General features: G+C 37.6%; 1 protein-coding gene across 1 annotated transcript in view; it reads right to left on the bottom strand.

The window, feature by feature from the left end:
• The window catches only part of MGAT4A (alpha-1,3-mannosyl-glycoprotein 4-beta-N-acetylglucosaminyltransferase A), a 78,285-nt gene that overhangs the window by 35,288 nt on the left and 19,505 nt on the right, over positions 1-23,492 (bottom strand). Inside the window, exons 3-5 of the mRNA XM_075093313.1 lie at positions 11,353-11,520; positions 8,651-8,791; positions 6,536-6,669 (exon numbers count right to left, since the gene is read on the bottom strand). Coding sequence (XP_074949414.1) covers positions 6,536-6,669; positions 8,651-8,791; positions 11,353-11,520 — 443 coding nt within the window. The remainder of the gene's footprint in view (positions 1-6,535; positions 6,670-8,650; positions 8,792-11,352; positions 11,521-23,492) is intronic.

The following is a 23,492-nucleotide window of genomic DNA, read 5'->3' as shown; positions in this document are numbered from 1 at the left end:
CTAAACACTGGACTTTGGCAATATAAAATACTACAGAACAGCAGCTGCCATGAAACATTAAACTGTATATGTCAACATTGGCACCTAGCTAGTGAAAAACTTCGTTTTCACATTAGGTTCTCCAAATTGGGTGGGAAAAAACCCACCAAAATGCCAAAAAAGCAAGTAAAACATGATGGAATGCCATGATACAGTGCACATGCAATATAATTGCAGCATTTTCTTGTTCTGGAAGTTTGACTTGCCACCTTAGCTTTTTTTAAAGCTATAATTTTCAAGAAACATATTGAAATGCTCTGTAAATTGTACAAGTTTTTGGCAGCTGACCCTGCTTTGAGCAAGGAGGTTGGACTAGACTATCTTCTAGAGGTCTCTTCCAATCTCAGTGATTCTCTGAATCTCAGATCTTGCCTTAAGAGTCCAAATTTTTGTTTGGGTTAAATTTCTATTTCAGTTGTCAAAAAGAGTCAGTTTCAGGAAGATAAGTGCAAATAGAAGCAAAGATGACACTAAATTTCCAAACATTTTTTTTCCCAAGCCACTAGGAAGGGAAATTAAAATGCAGAATATGAAAATGCTACAAATTCATGAAGAGAAGCTACAGGGAAAGAGGGGGAAAATTCAGACATTAACTGTACAGTACATTCTAAACAACGTTGTTTATCTAGGCTGTTACATTGTCCAGATTTTAATTCTTAAATGAAATCTACTATAAGTAAGTCTTAACTTATTCAAGAGCACCTTCCAAAAAAAGAAAAGAAAAAAGAATCCCCAGGAAACAACCATGCTAATCTGCAAAGTGTCGTCATTTCATTGCTTACTGATTTCTACAATTTTATCTGATCTTTCATCATCCCTGTAGAATAGGTGGAATAATTTTACAATGTATTTGAAATAGCAAGCAATGCGAAATTGAACAGCCTCCAGAAAAGGCAAAGCACATATATATTTGCCTTGAAATGGTGAAAGTACATATGAATATAATTACCTACATACAAGGCATTAAAATTCACATAGGAAAAAGCTGCCACTAAAGCATCATTTGGATCTTTTTTTGGATATTTATGCAGTGAAGAAAAAGCCCTAAGGAATAAAAGTGTAGCAGTGGTTTCCAGCATTTGCAATAGCATATGGATATAAATAAAGCCTGTGGAAAAACATAATATCAGTTCAACAAATGCAGGTGAAAAAAAAATTTTCAGGAATACAGTGTCTGCTTTCAGATCTGAAGCAGCAAGTTCAGGTTAAATAAAGGGAATGTGAAAAAAAGATGCAAAGCAGAAAATCAGGAATGCAGAATACTTTAATTACATAGCTCACTAATGTTACATAAGCAAAAGCTAGACTCTGTGTCCTACTTGAGCTAATGACTTCATTTCTCCCTTACTGAAAGTCCTCACTCTACCACACAGGTAAGAAATATCTTTCTCTCACCAGTTATTTCTGTGATTAACCCAATTCAGTTCAGGACAGGCTTTCACAATGCAAAGCCTTTGGTGCAAGAGTAGGAATACAAATATATTCTTGCATCACTCCACTCTCATTCCTCCCAACCCTTGTGCCCTGCAGCCAGCTCCTCAATCGTGAGGGCACACATCCATATGGATTGTGCTGTGAACCACAGCACCACATCAGAGAACAAGTTTAGCTTTTAAGACGACCAGCCAGGAGAAGAAAAAAAAAACAACAACAAAAACAACCACAAAACCACACACAACAAAAAAACCACCCCCACACCAAAAAAACACCAAGGGTCAATTCAAAACAGGACACTCAGATACAAGTTATGTTAGTGTCATACAGCCTTCTACTAGTTTTGTGCATATTACTGATGAATCCTGGTTTGCAGATAATACTAAAATTGTCTCAGGTACATGGAAGTTTTCAAATTCTGTCAAGGATCTTTTCTGAGACCTAAAAAAGATTTTTATCATTGGTTTAATCCCATACAAAAATTTTGCTAGTCACTATCATGAAAAGAGGAGCGTAAAATCCTATGATGGTGCCCAGTATCAGCAGCCCGTACTCTGGGAATCAAAGCTTAGGTGCCTAAGAAGCAGGGATTGCAACAGCAGCTTAAGTATCTCAAATGCTCTCTGACAGGCCAAGCTACCCTTCCAGATACGAGAGCTGACAGTATATCTAGAAGATGTGCTCATCCTCATCATTTTGAGTGAGATGTCCCAAACAAAGGCTACCATCCATGTAGGCCTTTAAAATTCCCTGGTGAAGATAACGTACCATTTAGCACAACAGCCTTGCCTAGCTTTGATTTTTTAAAAATATACATATTACATACCTATATATGTATGTATATGCTAAGATCTATTGGTCTTTCTCCTGGCTGAGATATGCAGCCAGATCTTTTGAGGACTAGGCATACATTCTCCAGGGCAGCTCCAGGAAGGGGCTGCTCTCAAGTTTTCAACAATTAGTGGAAAGAATGGAACATCTCTGTAGCTGGGATGATACTAACACATCTGCACTGAGAGCAAGAGCGACAAAAATCTTTGTTTTCTATCAAGAGATCTGCTCATAAGAGAGATGTATAATTCAGGCCCAGATCAATAAAAGGAGAAAATACAGGTATGTTTACTTTGCTGGAGAAGTTTTCCATATTGGACTCCAATGTTAATACATGCAAAACAGGTTCAGCAAGGTTTGACCCAGTATGTGCATTCAGTGCTTAATTTGCTGAGGCTTTGTTCACACCAGTGCACAGGATGGTGCCTTACTGGGTGCTTGTGTCACACTGACCCAACCAGTACAGAAACTTTTACAAACAAATAATAAAGAAAAAAAGATTCTCCACAAAAGGGGGACAGAGAAAACACTATTGAAGATCAGCATCTTTTAATTTAGCAGACACTGGTTACATAAAGAGATGACACAATGACAGTAAAAGATCTTAATGACATGCAAGTTTCCTAGCCTATGTGAATGGTATACACATGAAACAGAGTAAGATTTCAATAAGCAATATGTGAGAAAGCGTAATATATGGACTAGTGCTCCAAGAACAAATGGCTGGTCAATTATGGCCTAGTCAGATGCAATCACTAGCATCCAGAATTACCAAAATGCTTTTGCATACCTGTAGTGTTTTTTAATTCTTACCGAAATTATTTGTCTGACATTTTTGGTTAAATCAAGGGCTTACAATCCTTCCAACATACACTGATTACTGTTTGCAAAAGGCTGTGCTAAGTGCAGTCACTGATTAATGAAGTGGACTGACAATAATTAGTGATATATTTAGAACAAGTCTAAGATGCATTTTCTTCATGGTAAATGAGATCTCCCCACTGGAAAAAAAAATTGTTGAGGTAATAGAAGTGTTTTAATTTCTCTCATATTCAGTAGTGTGTGTGTATGTATATATCTATATATGTATGTTTGTTGTTCCACTATGATGACGTGAAGTACTTCAAAACCATGTTTCCCATTATAATTAAAACCATGTTAAATAAAAAATGGTAGACAACCATTTTCAGCTGGAGTTCATAGTTTCTTAAACCTGAAGCCTATAGTTTATTCTGAAAGCAAGTTCTTATACAGAACAGGTTTATGAGATTTGAATTGCTTGTTTCAAGTCATCTGATGAGCCTATGAACTAGCTACATAGTAAAGGGGAATAAAAAGATTTTTAAGTATAGAGGTGTACTGAAGCATGCCTATTTATTAGTCATCCTAATGAGTACCTGCAAATTATTCTGCAATAAAGTTATTTTAACAAATTGGAGAACACAGACATATGTCAGTTACTGGGAAATTGCACAGTTTACTGTCAAGCAATTCTAGTAATTATTTAAATTGGTGATTAGATATCACATCAGCTGAGATATTTTAGAATTCCTTGGACTTCCAGTATGGAAATTTACTGTGTATAATTACATTACTGAGAAATATCCATACAGTAAACGAATATGCAGATCTCTTCATTTAGCAACCATAATGCATCTATATATACTAACTCATCTGTTTATACATGTTCATGCTGTTTGCAGAAGGCCATTAGCCTTAATTTTCAACTTGTTTTCTAGCAAAAAAGAGTCAAATTTACAAGGAGTGATTTTGAACTGCTAAAAAAATATAGCAGGATTAAAGGAGATTTTTAGGGTGCTTAGCACAAAGAGATTACAGTCTATGACTACGGCTCCCAGCAACACTTTTTAAACACTGTCAATTTGATTTCTCAATTAAACTCAGCAAGAAAATACTAAAATCCTTTTAAAACACCATTTTTCATATAATTCTCTCGTAAAAATATTTTTGTAAAGTCTTGCGCTTTTTTGTTGTGTTGGTACAACCTATAGACAAAGCACAGATAGTAATTTTAAGCTTACTAGCAAAATTACCTAACCTCACACTACAATAATTTCTTGCTGTATTTAAACTACACAAACACTGAGCAGAGGCCATACCTTTTTTCAGAAACTTATGGCATCATTTTTAATACAAGCATAGCTGGTTAAAGTTCTAATATATTTTTAAATAAGCTTTCAGTAATGCACACATGTTAACAACAGCAATAGTCTAACACATTTTATGCTAGGAAACCCCACAGACAAAGATATTTTAAAAGCTAAAGCCTTTCCTTTTGTTTAAGAAGAAACAGAAGTCCATCAGGGGAGCAAGACCTTCCATCAAACAGCCAGAGAAAATGCTTAATAAACCTACAATTTTCATCTTGCAGGAGGAGGCTGAAATATACAGCATAACTCAGAAAAAAGCATGACATAGTTCAGGATGAAGTGTTTACTGTATTCATTGAAAGAGTTCCCTGTAGCAATTACAATTCAAACTATATGATAATGAACTTAAAATATAAAACACGGTCAAAGAAATAGTAAAACAGGGATGACAAAATTAGGTGGAGTAAAGAAAAAAAATGCAAGCAAATATAAGCAACAGTTATAACAGGACAAAAATTTAAACTTAGGTTCCTCAAATTTTCCTAAACATTCATGGCTTGCAGTGCCCATAGCAGATATGTGAGTAAGCACATAGTGCTGCCCTCAAAGAGACAGATATATATGATACAGAGGGCAACAGTATCCCACTCCAGAGCAAACCACACAATTCTTCTTGGGCAAAGAAGCAATAGCTCCCATGTTAAAATGTTTAGTTCCTTCACAGTTACTTCTGTAGAATCATTCCCATGATGAAAGAGAATTTCACACCACCTCAAAGAAAGTTACTTAGTTATGGAAAACTCGGGTATAGCAATATGGCTTGTCTAAGGCAACAAGAGAAACTTGCACAGCTGGGGACAGTGTGTGGATTCTCTTCACTCCTATTGTAAGTTTTGCAGAAGACAGAGAATCCAATGATAACACACAGTCTTCATAGCTCAGACCTCCTTAAGCAAAAAAAAACACCAAAACAAAACTTCAGTTTTAAACCTTGAAAAGTAGCCACACTAAAAGGCAATAAAATGACTCCAACTAATACAGTGAAGAAAAACCCATCGTTCCAGTAATTCAGAATGAATTCTGTTCTCTTGGTATTCTTAACCAAGAGTTATTTTAAGAGCATTTTCTGCAGGAAAGCAGTATCTATGCTGACACATAGTTTTTGACTGACTGTCAAGAAGAAGAAAACAGAGCAATTTGTATTAGAAAACCGTAAGAATCCATTCTCAGGTACAGGTAAAAGGTTTACAAACTTTTCAAGGAAAGCTTTAAAACGTGCTGATAATAAAACTAGAAGCACTAAAATGCCTATCTGATTTTCCACCGATTCATCCCTGAATGGACACTGGCTCACAGGATTAAATCTGTTTTCACAGTTATAATGAGAGGATTCAAATTTTCATCTGGGGACTCATAACACACTGTTTCAGTAGAGGGCTATATGGTTAGATGGATGAAGGTCAAACACCTGTATATAAACTTCCCACTCTCCAGGTCAGGCTTTTGAGACAAACATACAGACCAAAATAAGTATATGCAATTCCCATCAGCCAACAGAATAATTTCTGAAAGCATTTTATCATTTTCCTAAATTTGATTTCCACTAAATCAGAGCCAAACTGACCAACCGAACACTGTTTGAATTAATCCATGAAAAAGGTCTGGACTTACAATAGCCACACCGTCCGGAAAATAAAATCAGTAACAATCTGTGCCTAACATTTCAAGCTGCAGCACTCATTTGAAGGACTACGCAGCAGCATGAAGAGAATGGGAAGAATCCTCCCTCCAACCAAAGACTTCCTTCGCCATTATTTTGATGTTGAAGGAAGAAGGTAATTAGCACATCTCTGTCACCAGGTATAAGCATCACAAGATTTGGAAAATAACCAATCCACTGAATCCGCATCCACTGTTCCCTTGATAAATAAAGAAGCTGGGCTCTTGAGGCTCTTTTCTCTCAGAAGCACAAGACTGACACTGTCTCCTTTTCATGGAAGGAGAAGGCAGTCATCTGTTTACGTCTTGAAGAACAAGTAGATCCCCATCAATTCCTGAAAGGAGCAGCACTTGTGATTAAAGGCAGGTTAGAAATTCTGTAAAAATATTTAAGTGATTACCTCTCCTATAAAGACAACCATAACACAATCCAGTTTTTCTTCAGGGGACAGCTTATCAATAAGGGAGTGGAGAGTTTCTGTAAGGTAAGACTTGACTTTCCTCTTCACTGTAGGTATTCCCATTACAATGGAAACTGAAATCAAACAAACCAGAAATGTACTTTCAGTGATTTCATACACAAGATAGAAATCTTATCTCACAATAAAGCACTGCTTAAGAAATGCAAAAAGTTAAAAGACAGATAACAGTAATTAAAAATAGTTTAAAAATATACCACCCATCAGGAGCATGATTAACAATCACCAACAACACTCAGAGCAAACACAGCAAACAAAAGAAAGTAATCCTAGACATGCCAGACTATTGCATAGGTAAAATAATCAACATCCATGGTATTAATCAGATAAGGTGCACCAAGACTTACAGAGTGATTAAACTCCCTAACTTAGTTTTATTTTCAAATTGGTATAACCATACTTTCAAGAAGCCACCTTTTAAAATGACACTGCTGAAAAAAACACTACTACTTTCCTTGCACATGATTTGGGTTCTTCTGGAAAAACAAGTCCACGTCATCAGGATTGCCTGGAAATCCCTCATTGAAATCTCTTATCCCTGTTAAAAGCACCTCAAATGCAAAGCAATCTGGCCCCAGCTACAATGCTATTAACTCCATCTGTCAGCTGGCTATTTGACTCCCATGTTCCTTAACCTTCCCATAGCCTTTCTTCTGCACCCCACCCTGTACCCAGGGCTGGCTACCTACTAGGAACACAGCAGATAGCAGCAGGAGCACAGTAAAAGAAAGCAGACTTCATGAAGTCAGCACCAGCATTCCAAGCCATCTGTGTGAAACTATTTACCACATCATAAATATATAAAAATCAATCAAGTATTAAAAAATGTTGTTTATCCTTCCTTATTGAGCCTGCTTCGCCTAGCAACTACACATTAACAAGTTATGAATTTTTAGAACACTCAGAAAGCACAGTGACCAGGAAGGGGAAGATAGGAAAATAATTTAACTAAGAATAATCTCCCTCTTTTTAATTAAATAAACCTGATACCAGTTTCTATTTTGTAATTTCAAACTTCTGTCATATATTCCCAGTGGGATATAGCAGAGGCTTCAACTGAAACAATAAAGGAACATGAGCCTTTTCCTTCCTGAATAACAACATTGAAATAAATTGTGTTTATAGGCAAAAAAAAATAACCCTATGGCTGGAGCCCACATACTTGTCACACAGACATGCCTTCTGTTAAAAGAAGCAGCAAACTTAGTAAAGTAATGAAAAAAAAAATACTGGCCAGGAGTAACTAATGCTTCTTTCAAAGCGAGAAGGGGTAGAAAATTAAAAAAGAAAGGCCTAGTGGACAATAACACAAGTCAGATGGCACACAGCAAAACAAGGATTCATTGGTGAGGCCTTCAAGCTTAAACACACGTGCACACACTTTGAGGTGTGTCAGCTTGGTTGGGCTTCATGCCATTAATTTTCTAGACCTCCAAGAGTGGGATTCCATGCAGCTATCCTAATGACCAAAACTCAGAATCTGTGAGGATTAGAAAAAAAAAAGGGGGGGGGGAGGGAGAGCGGGAATCAACAGTATTGCAGCACAACACTGATTTCCCCCCCCACAAAAATGAATTTTCTTGATGCAATTTTATCTGATTATTCTAGTTCTCCCAACTCTAAGTTATACACTGAAATATATGGTTCAAAAAAACAGAAACATCAAAACTAATCATTATATCCATGCATGGTTGCCCCACAAATCCGAAAAGCCAAAGGGTATGTCCATTAGCAGTTCAGAATCTGTTATTCAGAATCTTGAGCTTTGTCCTTTTACTTAGTTAAAAAAAATCATCCAAACTAAATGCTTCTTAGTGTGTAACTTAACATGGCATGGGGTGTGACTGAGATTATGCAGAAAAGAGCACAGCTGAAGACAGACTCCTTTCATCTTAGATTCAGTGCGAATTTTAAGAGATATCATTATCACACAAGTTAAAGATGTCCTTGATCTACCAAGTAATCCAGTAAATTATATTACTAAAACTAGCAAGTCCTCCAGATATAACACATAAAATAAACATTGTATTAGCATACCTCCTGTCCTTCCAAGGCCAACCTGCACAGAAGGTTGAAGGCTTCCTTCATTTTTCAACAAATGAGGCAAATGGTAATAGATGTTTGGCACTTGAAGAGATTTTCTACTTGTTAGCTCTTTTAACAATTTCAGTGTCTCATCTGCAAACATAGATGAAATCAGTAATGCAGAAAACAAAAAACACGAAGTTTTATGCAGTGGTAAATAATACAATATTCCAAGCTTGGTCCTAAGTGAGAAAGCAGAACAAACTATGCATTTTACTGAGGCATTATATCTTTTGTACAAAGGAAGTCTTTTCTCATTTTAAGTTTTTTAAATAAACTATGGCCAATATTATTTTCCACTTGGTAACCCTGCTACAGATATAGTTAATACTTACCCGATCACACAAGACTTAGTGTTTAATCACAGAAGAATGCTCCATTTATTTAGGTTGGGGCTACTTTTTCCCCCTGGTGAATCAGAATGGGAGGCTTATTTACCTATATTACTTTTTACTTATGCTTACGGAGCTCATCACCATGTAGTGATGCTACTGCAAATAACTTTTCAAAGCCACAAATACATATTGAAATACACAGCCGATGCATACAGATTAAAAAATAGCATTAAATTTACATTAAGATTTTGAGTATTTCTGCAATAAAATGAACGCTAACATGAATTTAATTTAGTCCATTAGAGTACTTAAAATAATTCTTGCTCCTTCTAGAATATCTGCCTCTCAGGATGTCCAGGTGGCTCCTGAAGTTGCAAATAACAGTTTTTAAATTCCCCTGCTGTGCGTGTTGATTTTCTTACACCAAGTGTGAAAACAAGTCTTACTTCAAATGACAAATATCATAGCATATGGACCTTTGAAAACTTATGGGCTTTACAATATCAAGTCAAGTAAAAAAACTGTACTCATGGTTTCCAAAAAAAAAAAAAAAAACCTGAATTGCACCGAAGTGAGAAAAGTAATGCCATAAATGTCATTCCTCTCAGATTCTGAGCGTAGCTTCTATAAAGCTGGAACAGTTTTCTTTTAAGTTTTGTTTTGGGTTTTGGTTCTTTTTAATGAGTGTTTTTGGGTGAAATTAAATTCCTAACCACTTATAATCTTGAAAAATCCTTTGTAAATAGATGCCGTAAGTAAAGATGATGATTTTCATAGATTCCAATACAGGTACATATTACTTTTCCTGCTAAAATTTCCCTTAGCTTCAACTGCAAAAGCTGGACTAAAAGTTATCTCAAAATATGGCAACTCTTTGTATTAATGAATAATGATTTATATAAAATAATATGGAATTCTTTCTGCTTCAAAGATAGCAAGTACTAAATAGTATTATGTATACTTAACTACATTAATCTATCAAACAGTAAGTTCAGGGCACAAAAGCTCAGGAATTCAGATTTCAGCTGACTTCCCATCATGGCTCCCCGTGGAAAAATGAGGAAGTCTCAGTTGGATCCAGACATGGAAGAAAGTCTAAAATGTTAATCAGTAACTTCAGCTCCATCAGAATATAACTCCATATGACTATATTGTCTATAAGCAAGCTAACTAATTTTTAGAAATAAATGTGATAATAACAATCATAAATCCAGTATCAAACTTACATGACTTCCTCTATTGTTTACTTTAATAGCAAAACCAGCAAAACACAGTAGAGGAAGACAAGAGTCACAGACTGTGTTAAATGTAACCTTTATCCATACCATGCCTGGAGATCCAGGAAGCTACAGAGATCAGATTGGATAGGCCATTAGTGTCAGACAGAGCAATTCACCCTTAATATCAACACTGATGGCCTATAATTACACACACACACACCCTCACACACACCCCAAAAAACCCACAACATCTATAGAAGATAGTAAGCTATAGCACAAATGCAAGTAGATAAGAGATTCAAAAAGCTTGATCCAGTTTTTTGATTTGCAAATATCTTTGGGTTCATATTCCTCATTAGGCCAATACAGTGAAATTTCTGCAACCTACCAAATCAGACCATTCACCAGAAAGTTTATATTTATTTATTATTCATTTTCCATCTGGAATAGTCAGAGTGACTAAAGCAGTAATAGTGTGATTTTAAAAGTTAACTTCAAAACTGGTGAGTAGTGCAAAGGCATTTCCTAATATTGCCAAACACAGCTCTCAAACTTGAGCATCAGCCTCCAAAATGGGTGAAAGCTTACAGAAGACTTCCTCAGTTCAACATTTAACCACTAGTTATTGAAAAGGACATTATCTGTACATTTTCCAAATTATAACCAATGCCTTAGCTCGCCTGTACATTTTTACATTTTCCAGATGACTTTTAAACATACTTTAATTGCTTAAAGTTCATCCATTTCTTAAACACTGTTTGCTTACCTTTCCCCTCAAGCACTATTTAAATAAAGTGATGTGAATTATTGTCAAAATATATTCAGTATATTAGATAAGTAACCAGAAGTTCCAAACTTCTGGAGCTACTTGTGGAATAAGTGTTCAGTCCCTAAAGTCAATGGATGAAGAGTGGGTGGATCATTAAGAATAGAAATTGGAAAAAAAAAATCCCACCAGATATAAGGTATTATAGATGTTTTATTTGTACCCCTAGACAGTTTCATTTGGCTTTCTGGGTATTAATTTCTTATTCTATAGTAATAAGAAGAGATATTAGTAGTGCAGAGTTATAAAAAATAGCTCAACCACAGTATGTACCTGAAAAATTATTCATTGCATTCTTACTCCCATTTGTTTCTGCTACTGCACGCCTGAACTGCTCCAAAATAGCATTCAGCTCAGAAGAGCGTTGCAGAGTACGGTGCTCAGCTATACGAAGACGTTCCTTCAAAGCATGAAATTCCCGTTGATAGGCAATCAACTTTTCTGGAGAGAAAAAAAAAAAGATGATCCTGGTTATTTTTGGAAGCAAACACCTACAGGCAGACCCAACAAGGGTCAGGGACTACTCAGCTATGCAGCACCTGAAATTCAACCAAGAAGGGCGCAGCCCAGCACCATCCCACCCGAGTTAGGCATCTTAGGATTTACACAGCATACAGAGGGAGAAGTGAGCTACACCAGACAGGGATGCAAAGCAGGCACTGAGGTGGGTATGCCCCTCACTGTAGCCACAGACAGGGGCAAACTTTGAGTCTGCATTACTCAGCACCACAAGGCAATTCTGAACCTTTTCCTGAAACAGATGCCCACAAACCCTTTCTTTTAAGAAGCAGAATAGGAGCGGTGCCTTACAAAAGCACACGTTATGCTTTTTGAAAGCCCCCTCTTTATACTCTGTAAGAATAATTGGAATTTTACAATATTCCAGACATACCAATTCCAAACCCAAGTTTTAACTTGGGTTAAATAATACTGTCAGCATTTGCAAGAACAAAGTTTTGATCAAAATCCTGCTAATCTAGATACATACATATTTTCTTTGAAAGGAGGCCAAAGGGAAAGGGAAACACCAAAACTCCTTTCCCAATATGTTGCCTGTGCCCTTGCCACCCAGCAAAGTAAGCATCTCTGGTTTGTGCATCCTTCCTTCTTCCTACTGGTCACTTCCTCCATTTTCCTGCCCACCACCATCACTCTCCTTCAGCGAATCTACAGATACAAACCAGAGTACCTTAAGTCATTTTATACCATGCAATCAATATTCCAACCACACAGCTCTCATCCATAGACATGTCTTCTTTTTGTTATTTACCTATCCATTTCCAGCCTTTTAGTATTGCAATGGCAGGGAAGTAGAAGTTTTGCAAGCAATTTGAATCTCTTCCTGTTGCTACATTACAGTAACACATGGAGTAAAAACCAAATTACTCAACTTTCCCTTGTTAATAATGCTGCATTTCCTCCAACATCTCTCAATTTACATTTATTTTCTTTCTTGTAGTTGGGATGTACTGTTCTGATTATGTTTAGAAAACATAATTAGCTAAAATGCCCTCTGTTTTGAAGACAGAAAAATAAAAACATAGTTCACTACCTCTTAAAAACACTTCCCTTGCCAGACTCGTTTTCCTTTTTTCATTAAAACCAAATGGTTATTTGCTTTTGTGCCAACAAACCCAGAACACAGATGCCGGCCCATAATACGGTACTAGGCACACTACACACTGACAACTGAATCCAGACTGCTGTTTGAAACAGGACTTGGTGCTTTAGTCAGCAGTATTGAGAAGGCCAGGAAAATCTTCCAGAATTTCTGGCATGAAGGACATTCTTACTTGCCAATGATAACCCAAAGAAATCAAAGATTGCTTGGAACCATGTCTACTAGTTACAGTAACGTTACAAAACATCTTAACAGCTAAATGAATATAGAATTGTTCTAGTGTAGGTGCCACACAAGTATGCAAATCATATTCCCTCCCCAAAATGAATGGATGATGGCAGATTATATAGATCCCTGTTAACTTCTGTCTAAATGGGGAAGAACAGGTGAGCAACCAAAGGACATACAATGTTTTACCAGGGGCTTCTATAGCAGTGGATAGTCACAGAAGCATCAAGCCTCCCTTCTTGTCTTTCTTCATGGTACAAGATGGCAGACAAACTTTGGTACTTCTGTTCTTCTGACTTCAAAAAGGCTCAACTCATCTATGGCAGAGTCTGTACTTCTGGGAAAATGGTGAGAACCCTATGGAACCTGTGGTTCAGGCTCCAGCACCTCAAGTAGGATGGATTCAGGTGGTCTTCTCTTGACTTAAACAAAGTCTTGGAAGAGACCATTCCTCTTCCTACACTTAACTAAAAGATATCAGCACATCCCACACAGTCATCTGATGATTCTGGTGCTCTGAGGAACAACAGAGGCCTAGAGGGAACAATTTACCTAGGAAGATGTCAAACAGTGGAGAATCACAGTAGTTCCTCTGCCACCTCCACCTAGCAAACTCCATAATGCAAAATCAAATATCTTAGAACTAAACTCAGTTGTAAACAGAGATTAAGCTTTTCCTACCGCCCTAATTAAGGTACATAGTACATAAACTGGAATTACAGGACCCTTGTAATTCCACAGCAAATTAAAACTCTGTCATTAAACCACAAGAAACTTAAGAGTCAAGTGAAAAGGCAGTTTTATCACGTGAAGAAATGAAAACTGTAGTTTCATATTAAGAACTACCAACAAGAATCCCTTACTGAGGAGATGATACTTTCAGAGGAGGCAGCTGTTATAACACCTTTAATTTACAATTAATATAGTATGTCAAAAAAGGTAATTAGTTTCTTTTTAAAGAAATCTAAAATCATATCTGTAGAAGTAAACTTTTATTTTCATAACTTATCATAGCAGTTTTTGAGCAAAGAACACAGGATCCCAACTGTGGCACTGTAAAATGGAATGACAGAATCATAGGATCAGCCCCATCTACATGAAGGGCTTAAAGGAGGATCTAGGAAATTATAGGTTCAGTCTTACTTCAGTCCCTGAGAAAGTTACGGAATGAGTGCTCCTGGGGGCTATCACAAGTCAAATGAGGCATGTGATAGGGAGAAGCCAGCACGGATTCACCAAGGGCAAATCATGCTTGACAAGTCTGATCCCCTTTTACAACAAAGTAACCTGCTCGATTGATGTAGGAGGAGTGGTGGGCATTGTGTGCATGGATTTCTCCAAGGTTTTCCATACAGTTTCCCACCGCCTCCTCCTAGAAAAACTAAAGTTTTATGGTCTAGACAAATGGTCTCTGCAGTGGGTGGGGAACTAGCTGACAGGTGGCACCCAGAGTGTGGTGGTAAACAGCTCCTTTTCAAACTGGCAACCTGTCACAGGTGAGGTCCTCTAGGCATCTGGGTTAAGAAGGCTACTCTAAAGGATACATAAACTGGTGAAACCTGTCCTTCAAAAATGCATGACTGATTTTTTTTTTTGTTGGGCAACAATATTGTTCAACAAAGTAAAACTAGAAAATGCTAACTTCACAAATAAAATATGACTATAAGTCCACTACCTTATGAATATTTTTCTAGATATTTACACAAAATGAAGTAAAAATCATTAAGTAATTTAAAACATTCACCTCTCTAACACTAACAAAGCTAACACTTTTCATGTATTTGGAGATTAACGTGTAATTTGGCCTTTTAGTACTTGTTTTATAGCATGACTGACTGTACTTTGAAACAAAACAAATTAAATTTATATTTCTAGCAGTTAACTTTGGCATACTTGGAGTACTTCAAAGCACTGATCAACCGCTCAGATACTTATTACTTAAACAGACAAAAACCCACAACAGCAGCCATATCAAACTTCATCTCATACTGAAAGGCACTTGCAAAGGAGAAAATACTTCTTAGGCTCTTATAGTACCACCAATAGTGGTCACGACCTGTCCCTGACTTTAGAAAGTTAAGTGTCCCTTAAGGCATCAGGAGTTTACAAATATTATAATATGATTTTTTTGAGTTCTCGACTCCTAAGTACTTGGGAATGAGCCTACCAGATTAAATTTAACGATCTATTTTTATTTAAACTTTGACTTAGCTCAAGTTTGGTATTTGCTTTTTTGCCCTCCTCTCCAAAATATCAAATCATTTGAAAGCTAAATCTTTTCATGAAAAAATTAGGACTTTGAGAAGAACACGTTACTATATTACACAAAAGTTCCATCTATATTTTAAATTTCACTTCTTTCGCCACAAGGAGGAAGGAACCAAAATTTGCAAGTGACTGTAGAAGCTTCTCCAGAAATTCAAGGCAGTCTTTCTGAAATGTGTATGTATGATGAAAAGCCAACACTCATTTAGAGTTGAAACTGGCCAGTGCTGTATCCGACGACAAGAAGGGCTTTGTTAAGTACATTAATAGCAAACAGAGGCGTAAAGAAAACATTGGACCAATACTTGTTGATTTTGGTCACCTGACTAATAGGAACAAAGATAAAGTGGAGGCATTCCATGCTTTTTTTGCCTCAGTCTTTAAAAATACTGACAGACCTTGGACTGCCCAGTCCTCTGAGTTAGAGGACCACAAGTGTGAGAACAGTGACTTCCCATTTGCGGACAATGAAAGTGTAAAGGACCAGCTGTATCAGCTGAATGTTCCTAAGTCCATGGGGCCTGATAGGGTTCATCCCAGAGTGTTCAAGGAGCAAATGGATGTTATGGTAGGACCCGTCTTAATCATCTTCCAAAGGTCTTGGGAGCCTGGAGAGGTCCCTGCTAACCAGAAGGTAGCCAGTGTTTCTCCATTTTACAAAAAGGGTGTGGGGGAAGACCCAGGAAACTACAGACCTCTTAGTCTAACCTCAGTTCTCAGTTATGAGAAGATTATACTGGGTACTACTGAAAGGCATTTAAAGAACAATGCAATCATCAGGCACAGTCAACATGGGTTCACAAAGGGAAAGTCCTGTTTAACTAATTTTATATCCTTCTATAAGGTTACCCACCTAGTGGATGAAGGGAAGGCAGTGGATGCACTTTTTTTTTTGGACTTTAGTAAAGCTTTTAATAGTGTCCCTCACAGCATCCTTCTGGACAAGTTGTCTAACTGTGAGATGAGCAGGTTCATGACACACTGAGTAAAGAACTGGCAGAAGGGCAGAGCCCAAAGGCCTAGTAGTGAATGGCACTACATCTGGCTGGCAACCAGTCACCAGCAGTGTTCCTCAGAGTTCAATTCTAGGACCAGATCTGTGCAATATCTTTATCAATGATCTGGATGTAGGAGTTGAGTGCACCATTAGCAAGTTTGCTGACAATACCTAACCGGGAGACACTGTTGACTGCCTCAAGGGACAAGAGGCTTTGCAGAGGGATCTAGGCAGACTGGAACAACGGGCTATGACTAACGGGATGAAATTTAACAAGGCAAAATGCTGATTCTGTCCCTAGGAGGGAGTAACACTGGGAGCAAGTATAAACTGGGAGAGAAGTGGCTGGAGAACAGCCCTGCTGGAAAAGGATATGGGGCTGCTGGTCAACAAGTCAGCAGTGTGCCCTGGCAGCCAAGAGGGCAAACTGCATCCTGGGGTGCATCAAACAGCAAAGCCAGCTGGTCAAGAGAGGGGATTATCCTGCTGTACTCAGCATTGGTGTGGCCTCACCTCGAGTACTGTGTGCAGGTCTGGGCCCCACGATTTTTGACAGAGCAGTGGAACAAACTGCCCAGGCAGGTTGTGGAGTCTCCTTCCCTGGAGACATTCAAAACCTGCCTGGATGCATTCCTGTGCCCCCTGCTCTAAGTGTGCCTGCTCCAGCAGGGGGGTTGGACAAGGTCATCTGCAGCGGTCCTCTCCAACCCCTACTATTCTGTGTGATTCTGTGATTTCAGAGGGATGTTAAAGGTACTTGAATGCATCCAGAGGAGGGCAACAAAGCTGGTGACAGGGCTGGAAGGCATGTCCTGTGAGGAGCAGCTGAGGACTTTGTGTTTGTTTAGTTTGGAGAAAGGATGCTGAGGGGTGACCTCATGGCTCTCTACAGCTTCCTGAGGGGGGGATGTGGAGAGGGAGGTGTTGAGCTCTTGCCCCTGGGATCCAGTGACAGGACCCATGGGAATAGCTCAAATCAACATCAGGGGAGGTTTAGACCTGGCATTAGGAATAATTTCTTTACAGAGAGGGCACTCAAACACTGGAACAGGCTTCCTCGAGAGGTGGTCGATGCCCCCAAGCCTGTCAGTGTTTAAGAGGCATTTGGACAATGCCCTTAACGTGCTTTAGCTTGGTCAGCCCTGAAGTAGTCAGGCAGTTGAACTAGATGATTGTTGTAGGTCCCTTCCAACTGAAATAGTCTATTCTACCCTATTTTATGACAAGCTGACTTGTAAGCATTGTATATACAAAAAAGTCAAGAGTGCAGCCAATATTTTCAAAACTCATTTAACCATTTAGTGTTTTTTGTTCAAAGGTTTCTCTAAAACCTATAAAATTGGACTGATTTCTTGTCAAAAAGTATCAAACCACTTTTTTTCATTCCTGTTAGAGTAAAAAGAAAAATACTGAGCCTAAAACCATAAAGGAAACAGTCACATAGATCAGTGGTCACTATCAAGAAAAAAGTTTGTTTTTACCATATTATAAATTACTTTTCTTCCTATTATGCTGAAACCTAGAGAATTTAAGAAAACAGAAGAAAGAATTCAGACAGTAATTATTGGCCTCATACAGCTGATGGAAGAACCCCAAACATATCTGTCCTCTGACAAATAAAATGTCCCTTTAACAGCAGCTGTAGCCATTATCAAACACATTTGGTCTCCAATAGTTTCAGCATACAGTCATATTTTTATTTAAGAATAATGCTGTTTTACACTGAAATGAGAAAGTGATGCTTTCCCATACTTTGCTCTGGAAGGCAAAAATATAAAATAAAAATAACTAGCCATCATGCTTCAAATGAAAATATCTTGCTAAGAAATTACTTGAGAATTGAAAGCATTAATTCTTCATCATTTTCTCTTAAACTCTAGTAGTTTCAGCAAAACTCCAGAAGCTAAAACCTAAATATTTTAGTTGGCTTGATGCTATGCACTTCTTGGAAAGTTAACACTATGTCAACTCACTCAGTAGTTTGTTTTCTCAACCTTTTTTCCCTTGTTGCAAGATGTTCCCCTAAATATGCAGAACCTAGAATTTAGACAAGCTCACTTGAAAGTTGATGCAGTATTTTGAAAATTAAAAATTCAAATCAAACTCTGAAGGATTGCAAGTTTTTGACCAGAGCTGGAATTTCAGCTCTCAGCCTACTCTTCCTTCTCTGCATTAGTTATGCTTCTCCTACTAAACAACTGTTAAAAAAGTCATTCCAAAAAGACACCAGTAGCCTAAGTTACAAACTCAGTCCATTCTTCTCCTAGCCACAGACAGTCTTGATTACATAATTTGATTTTGCTCCGAATTTAGACACCTCATAAGTTTTAAACCAGGTGCCAATTTCCTACACTCAACATGGAGCTTCTGAACATCCCAACATACATCTAGTTTCTTAGTTTTGGGTTTTGTACTATTAGTCCAATCTGTTTATGTACTTCAGCCCATGATTTTTTTAAATCATGGGCTTTCCCTTGGGATAAAAAAAGGGCATCAAAGTCAAGGAACAAGAAAATGCACTGTAGTTTGAAAGCAAACTACAAAAGCATTTTGCAGATTATCTCAGCTCACCTAAAATAACAAAAGAGGTCTGAATTGTAGGTAAACTACCTGAACTGGCAGAATGCTCATTGTATCGTAGCTCCAAGGAAACACATACTGTACAACAAAACAGCAAAAATACCCTGGAAACACAACCAAAGCTATTCTATGGCTATTCGGCTTCAGGGCCATTAAAAATCATCAATAGCTCTTAGTTTTTTGTTTATGTTACTTTTTTCACAAAATGAAGTTTTTTAATGCCCCAAGCCTGTCATAGTTTTTAAGAGGCATTTGGACAATGCCCTTAAGAACATGCTTTAACTTTTGGTCAGCCCTGAATTGGTCAGGCAGGTAGACTAGATGATCATTGTAGGTCCCTTCCAACTGAAATAGTCTATTCTAATATGAAAACGATGTGAGGAAACTACTTTGGGTGCACTTTTAAGTTGAGTGGAGTACAGACATCTATATAATCAGCAAAATTCTGCTGCCTCTGACTATTTGAAGTTTCATCATAAATCACCCACAAAGGAAACAGAGATGGGTCAATATCAAAGAAAGAACCTAAGCACCTAACCTTCAAACACAATGCACTTTTGAAACCTGTACATATGTGCATGTTGCCATTAATCTTAAAACACAAAGTACAGTTCAACAGGATTCCTGGTCAAGATATTGGTATTATTAAAGTAACAAATCACCAGAAAATACTCAATTCACTATTTAGAAGTCTGAAGAACTACTTAGATCCACCAATGAGGTTGCAGGTGCAATTAAATACTGTTGGGAGCATTTAAGTACAAAACAGTCCTCACCAAAGCGGTACATATATTAATATTTGAGAATTTAGAAGATTTTATTTACATATCTTCGACAGTAGCACAGAGAAGCATGCATTTAGATGATATGCATACACATCCATCTTTGTTAACATTGCAGCAGGGAAAGGAGGTACAGGCACTACAGAATCAGAGATGTTCATGACCCTCTAGAGATGCCTCTCAGGAAATGTGCTAAAGAGTGGACGAAAGGGCCAGAAACTATCTAAAAAGGGAATTTTGCATTTCTGGCAATCTCTGCAAAGTTTGACTCTATGTAGCCTGCAACGGCCATATTATGACAGCCTGTGACTCCAGTAAAAACCTTGCCACTCCCCACAAGAAAAAAAAGGATCTCTGACTGCTGTGCAATACGCCCCCCTGCCATTTTTTCTGGGGGGGAGAGGAGGGAAGGTAGAGGAAAACAGACTTGCATGAAGACCCTTACAAACCCAAGAATGTTTCAGTGATTCTCAGTTAGCCTTGCCATTCTCCCTCAAGGAAAGCCTTTTACTGTCTGCTAAAAGAAGCACCATCTACAACATAAAAAGCAGTATGAAAGCTTTGCAAGCTGTTATTTATCTTATCAATCAAGCAGGTTCACAAAAATGTTAAATCACAGGCCATTTCCACAACTGGAAATAGAACAAAGTGAACTAAGGTGACTGTTTTTAAAAAAAACCAGAAGCAAGCTATAATTTACTCAAGAGCTCTATGGTGGTACAGCTGGTTGTCTCCAAAGGCAGATGCACCAGACAACAAGATCAGAAAAAGCTTTATGACCTTCCCCTATCAACAGCGGGCAGTTGAGCCTTCCTTCAACTGCAAATCAGCTAAATACCCAAAGTGATGGATCTGCCACACAGAGAAAAAGGTAACCAGCCACAGGCTTGGCATTCATAAAAGACAGCAAGACAAATACAGAGGGCTTAGGCTTTACCACATTGTAGGCCTGATTTATATTTCCTGCTCTTCCACAGCTGAATTCTTGAAACCTTTCACCCCCTTTGTTTGTTAAACATTTGACACACAGACAGAGGGCATTGGTTGACAACAATGTGTTGTACACAAATATTCAATTAGTAAAACCTGTAAAAACAGGGACAGATACCTGATGTGGCAGGACCTTTCCTCTATCCAGGAAGGAGATATCCAAATCATTATTCAAATGAACAGTGTTTCACTGGCAACAGTACTAAATTCACCAATGAACAGTTAAGCCCGCCCTAATGACAGCCTTTTCATTTTTCTTCTTCCAGCCCCAGGATTCCTTCCCTTTAGACCCTCACTCAAAATCTTCTCAAAAAAAATAAAAGGCTTTGGCTGAAGCAAATTGTGCTACAAGTTAAAGGTTCCACAGCAAATTTCTCCTATTTCTGTGTATGCTCTGTTGAAGAGTTATTACAACACTGTTCAATAAATGTTTGAATCTGAAAATACACTGCAGTAAGTGCTAATTCCAGTACTTTTGTGAGTAGTTACTCCACAACTCATTTACTCCCATTATTAAAACCCCCGAGTAGTTACCATCACACCACAAGTCAGATACAGTCACAAGCTTCACATACTAATTTGTTACACTTCCATCAAGTATGTTGATGAATTTACATGTTGATACAAAATTGATGTCTTAATGGACAGAGAGCTTCCACACTGAGTTTTATATGAGTCAGTGGGTGTGGCAAGAGCAGGTACTCTTCAATGAATTAGGGATTTGTCAACATGCCAGCCAATTCAATCTGGCATAGTTTTTACAGGAATGTTTCTTTGTTTCAGCTACATGAAGTGAAAAAATAGGTTCTGCACTTCCTAAAATCAGTTCAGATGCTTTATGTGATCCATGAAATCATGGTATCAAGTACGTCAGTATGCAGTAAGTCATGACAATACCTGCACTGACCTGAAGTTCACTCCCACAGAGAGGTATGCAACATGTATTTCTTAGACCATGCTTGATCCATAATATCTAAGTACCTTGCAAGCTATCACATTTCTAGTATCTGATCAAAGTCATTTTCGTCCCTCACAAACAGATATCCTTTTAAATTAAAACCCTGCTACGCTAATATGTGGCAGACCAAATTATTTCCAACGTCAGTCAAAAGAAAGACTGAATTCCTCTAGTAAATAGGAAGACATTTTTACCACACTAGCACTTAAGTAATTTTCAACTTGATCTGACAGAGGCTACTTCCTATTTTGCATGGGTTTTGCAAAAAGTAACTGTAAATAGAATTACCCAATCCTGTGATACAAAATCCTGCTCTCACTGCACTGTACAATCATTCAGCATCCATGCAAAGATGCACAGACAAGAAATACAAAGTGGCATTTACTGAGGAAATACAAACGTTGATTCCATTGCCCTTTGGAAGTGACTCCAGAGCTCAGAAGATACTCACAGGGCACATATCAAGCACTGCATTCTCAGATTTCCAGCTGAGGAGAGGCGAGCAGAGGGATTGTCAAACCAATCACACAGGCATGACCAAAAATCGCTGTCCACACAAGAAAGATATTAAAGATATTCCAGAATCTACCTGTGACATTTAGGCTTACAAAAACAGCAAAACATTGTAACAAGCTGAGGTAATTAGCAAGCATCAAAACCTGTACATAGACACAAATCATACTGATAATCAGCAATGTCAAACGGCGAAGAGTAAAGAAGGTCTTAACAAAATTTGCCCCCAAAAATTAAATCTCAAGTGCACTTCCAAATCAGATTCTGATTTTGCCTTGAAACTGCCTAAAGCTGATACATGGCGTCCTTGAAATGTTACAATATATTACCATGGATGACTACCCCCCGTAAGCTAATTAGCTTCCTTGCTCTTAAGTGAAATTAAAACCTTTTAAGGGAGTTATGATGAGTTACAAAATCCGAAGCAGAAAAGTAATCAACCATGCAAATACAGAATAAAGCAGTATACTGTACATACTAACAACAGACATGCTATAAATAAAAGCTCTGAAGCAAACTGCTCGAGGTCAAATTTTATCAGTCCTCTGAACACTTGATCATGTGGGCCTTCTTAGAGAGTTTGTAGCTATGCCTATTCATAAACTTATTTTATTATTTTGAACGGATTAGAGAATATGCAATTGTTTTATATTATTCTGTGGAACTGAAGACAGTAGACGGTTTACATACAAAAAATGCATCTTACTAATCACAACAATATTTTCTGCTCCATAAAAAAAAAAAAGGCCTTGTATCAAGATTTAGGAAAAACAAGTGGGCAAGTCATTCTTTTATCCCTAATCTTGTTTCTCAAAGTGACAGGTCACTCACTCCAGCAATCTGGTATTTCAATCTACCAAAACAATCTGGTAGAATTACTGTTTATTGCCCTTGTTTTCCACATAGAAATGTACTTATTAGGACCAGAAGTATTTTTAAAAATGCTTATTCAAGTAGCTTTCACTGTGAAGAACATCTTATTTTTGAGTGAAGGTTCTGCAGGTTTTCCCAACTTTATTTTAAAAAAAATAACCCAAGAATTAGAGTTACTTAATTTTTCATTGCAACTTGTTCACATTTCACATTTAAAGGACCTGTACCAATGAATGTTTTTTGTTCTCTCCAATTCTAATGTACTAGCACAAGCCTGAAATGTTTGCTTTGAAATTTTCAGGGCCTGATCCAATCTCAGTCCAGATACTTTTGTTTAAACATTCCTTTGCAGCAGGAGCTGAAGTCGGTTTTACTAAAATATTTAAAGCAATCTGAATATGATCCTTTGTAATATCAACTGGTAAAACCTTCCTATTTTAAATGTAAATTTCAGAATCAATTTACATGTAAACATTCTTTTGAAAAAGTAAAAACCCCTGCTTTCACAGAGATTCCACATATATAAACAAAGCAGAAAAACTGGAGTACAAAGCAGATCAGACTCTGAGAACCTGCTTTCCCCCCATTTCTTATATCTTTAATATA

Source organism: Phalacrocorax aristotelis, chromosome 1 (genome assembly GCF_949628215.1).
Source record: "Phalacrocorax aristotelis chromosome 1, bGulAri2.1, whole genome shotgun sequence".
In the NCBI taxonomy this organism is placed as follows: domain Eukaryota; kingdom Metazoa; phylum Chordata; class Aves; order Suliformes; family Phalacrocoracidae; genus Phalacrocorax; species Phalacrocorax aristotelis.
Note: the sequence above shows the minus strand (reverse complement) of the source record. Positions and strands in the feature narration are given on the sequence as shown.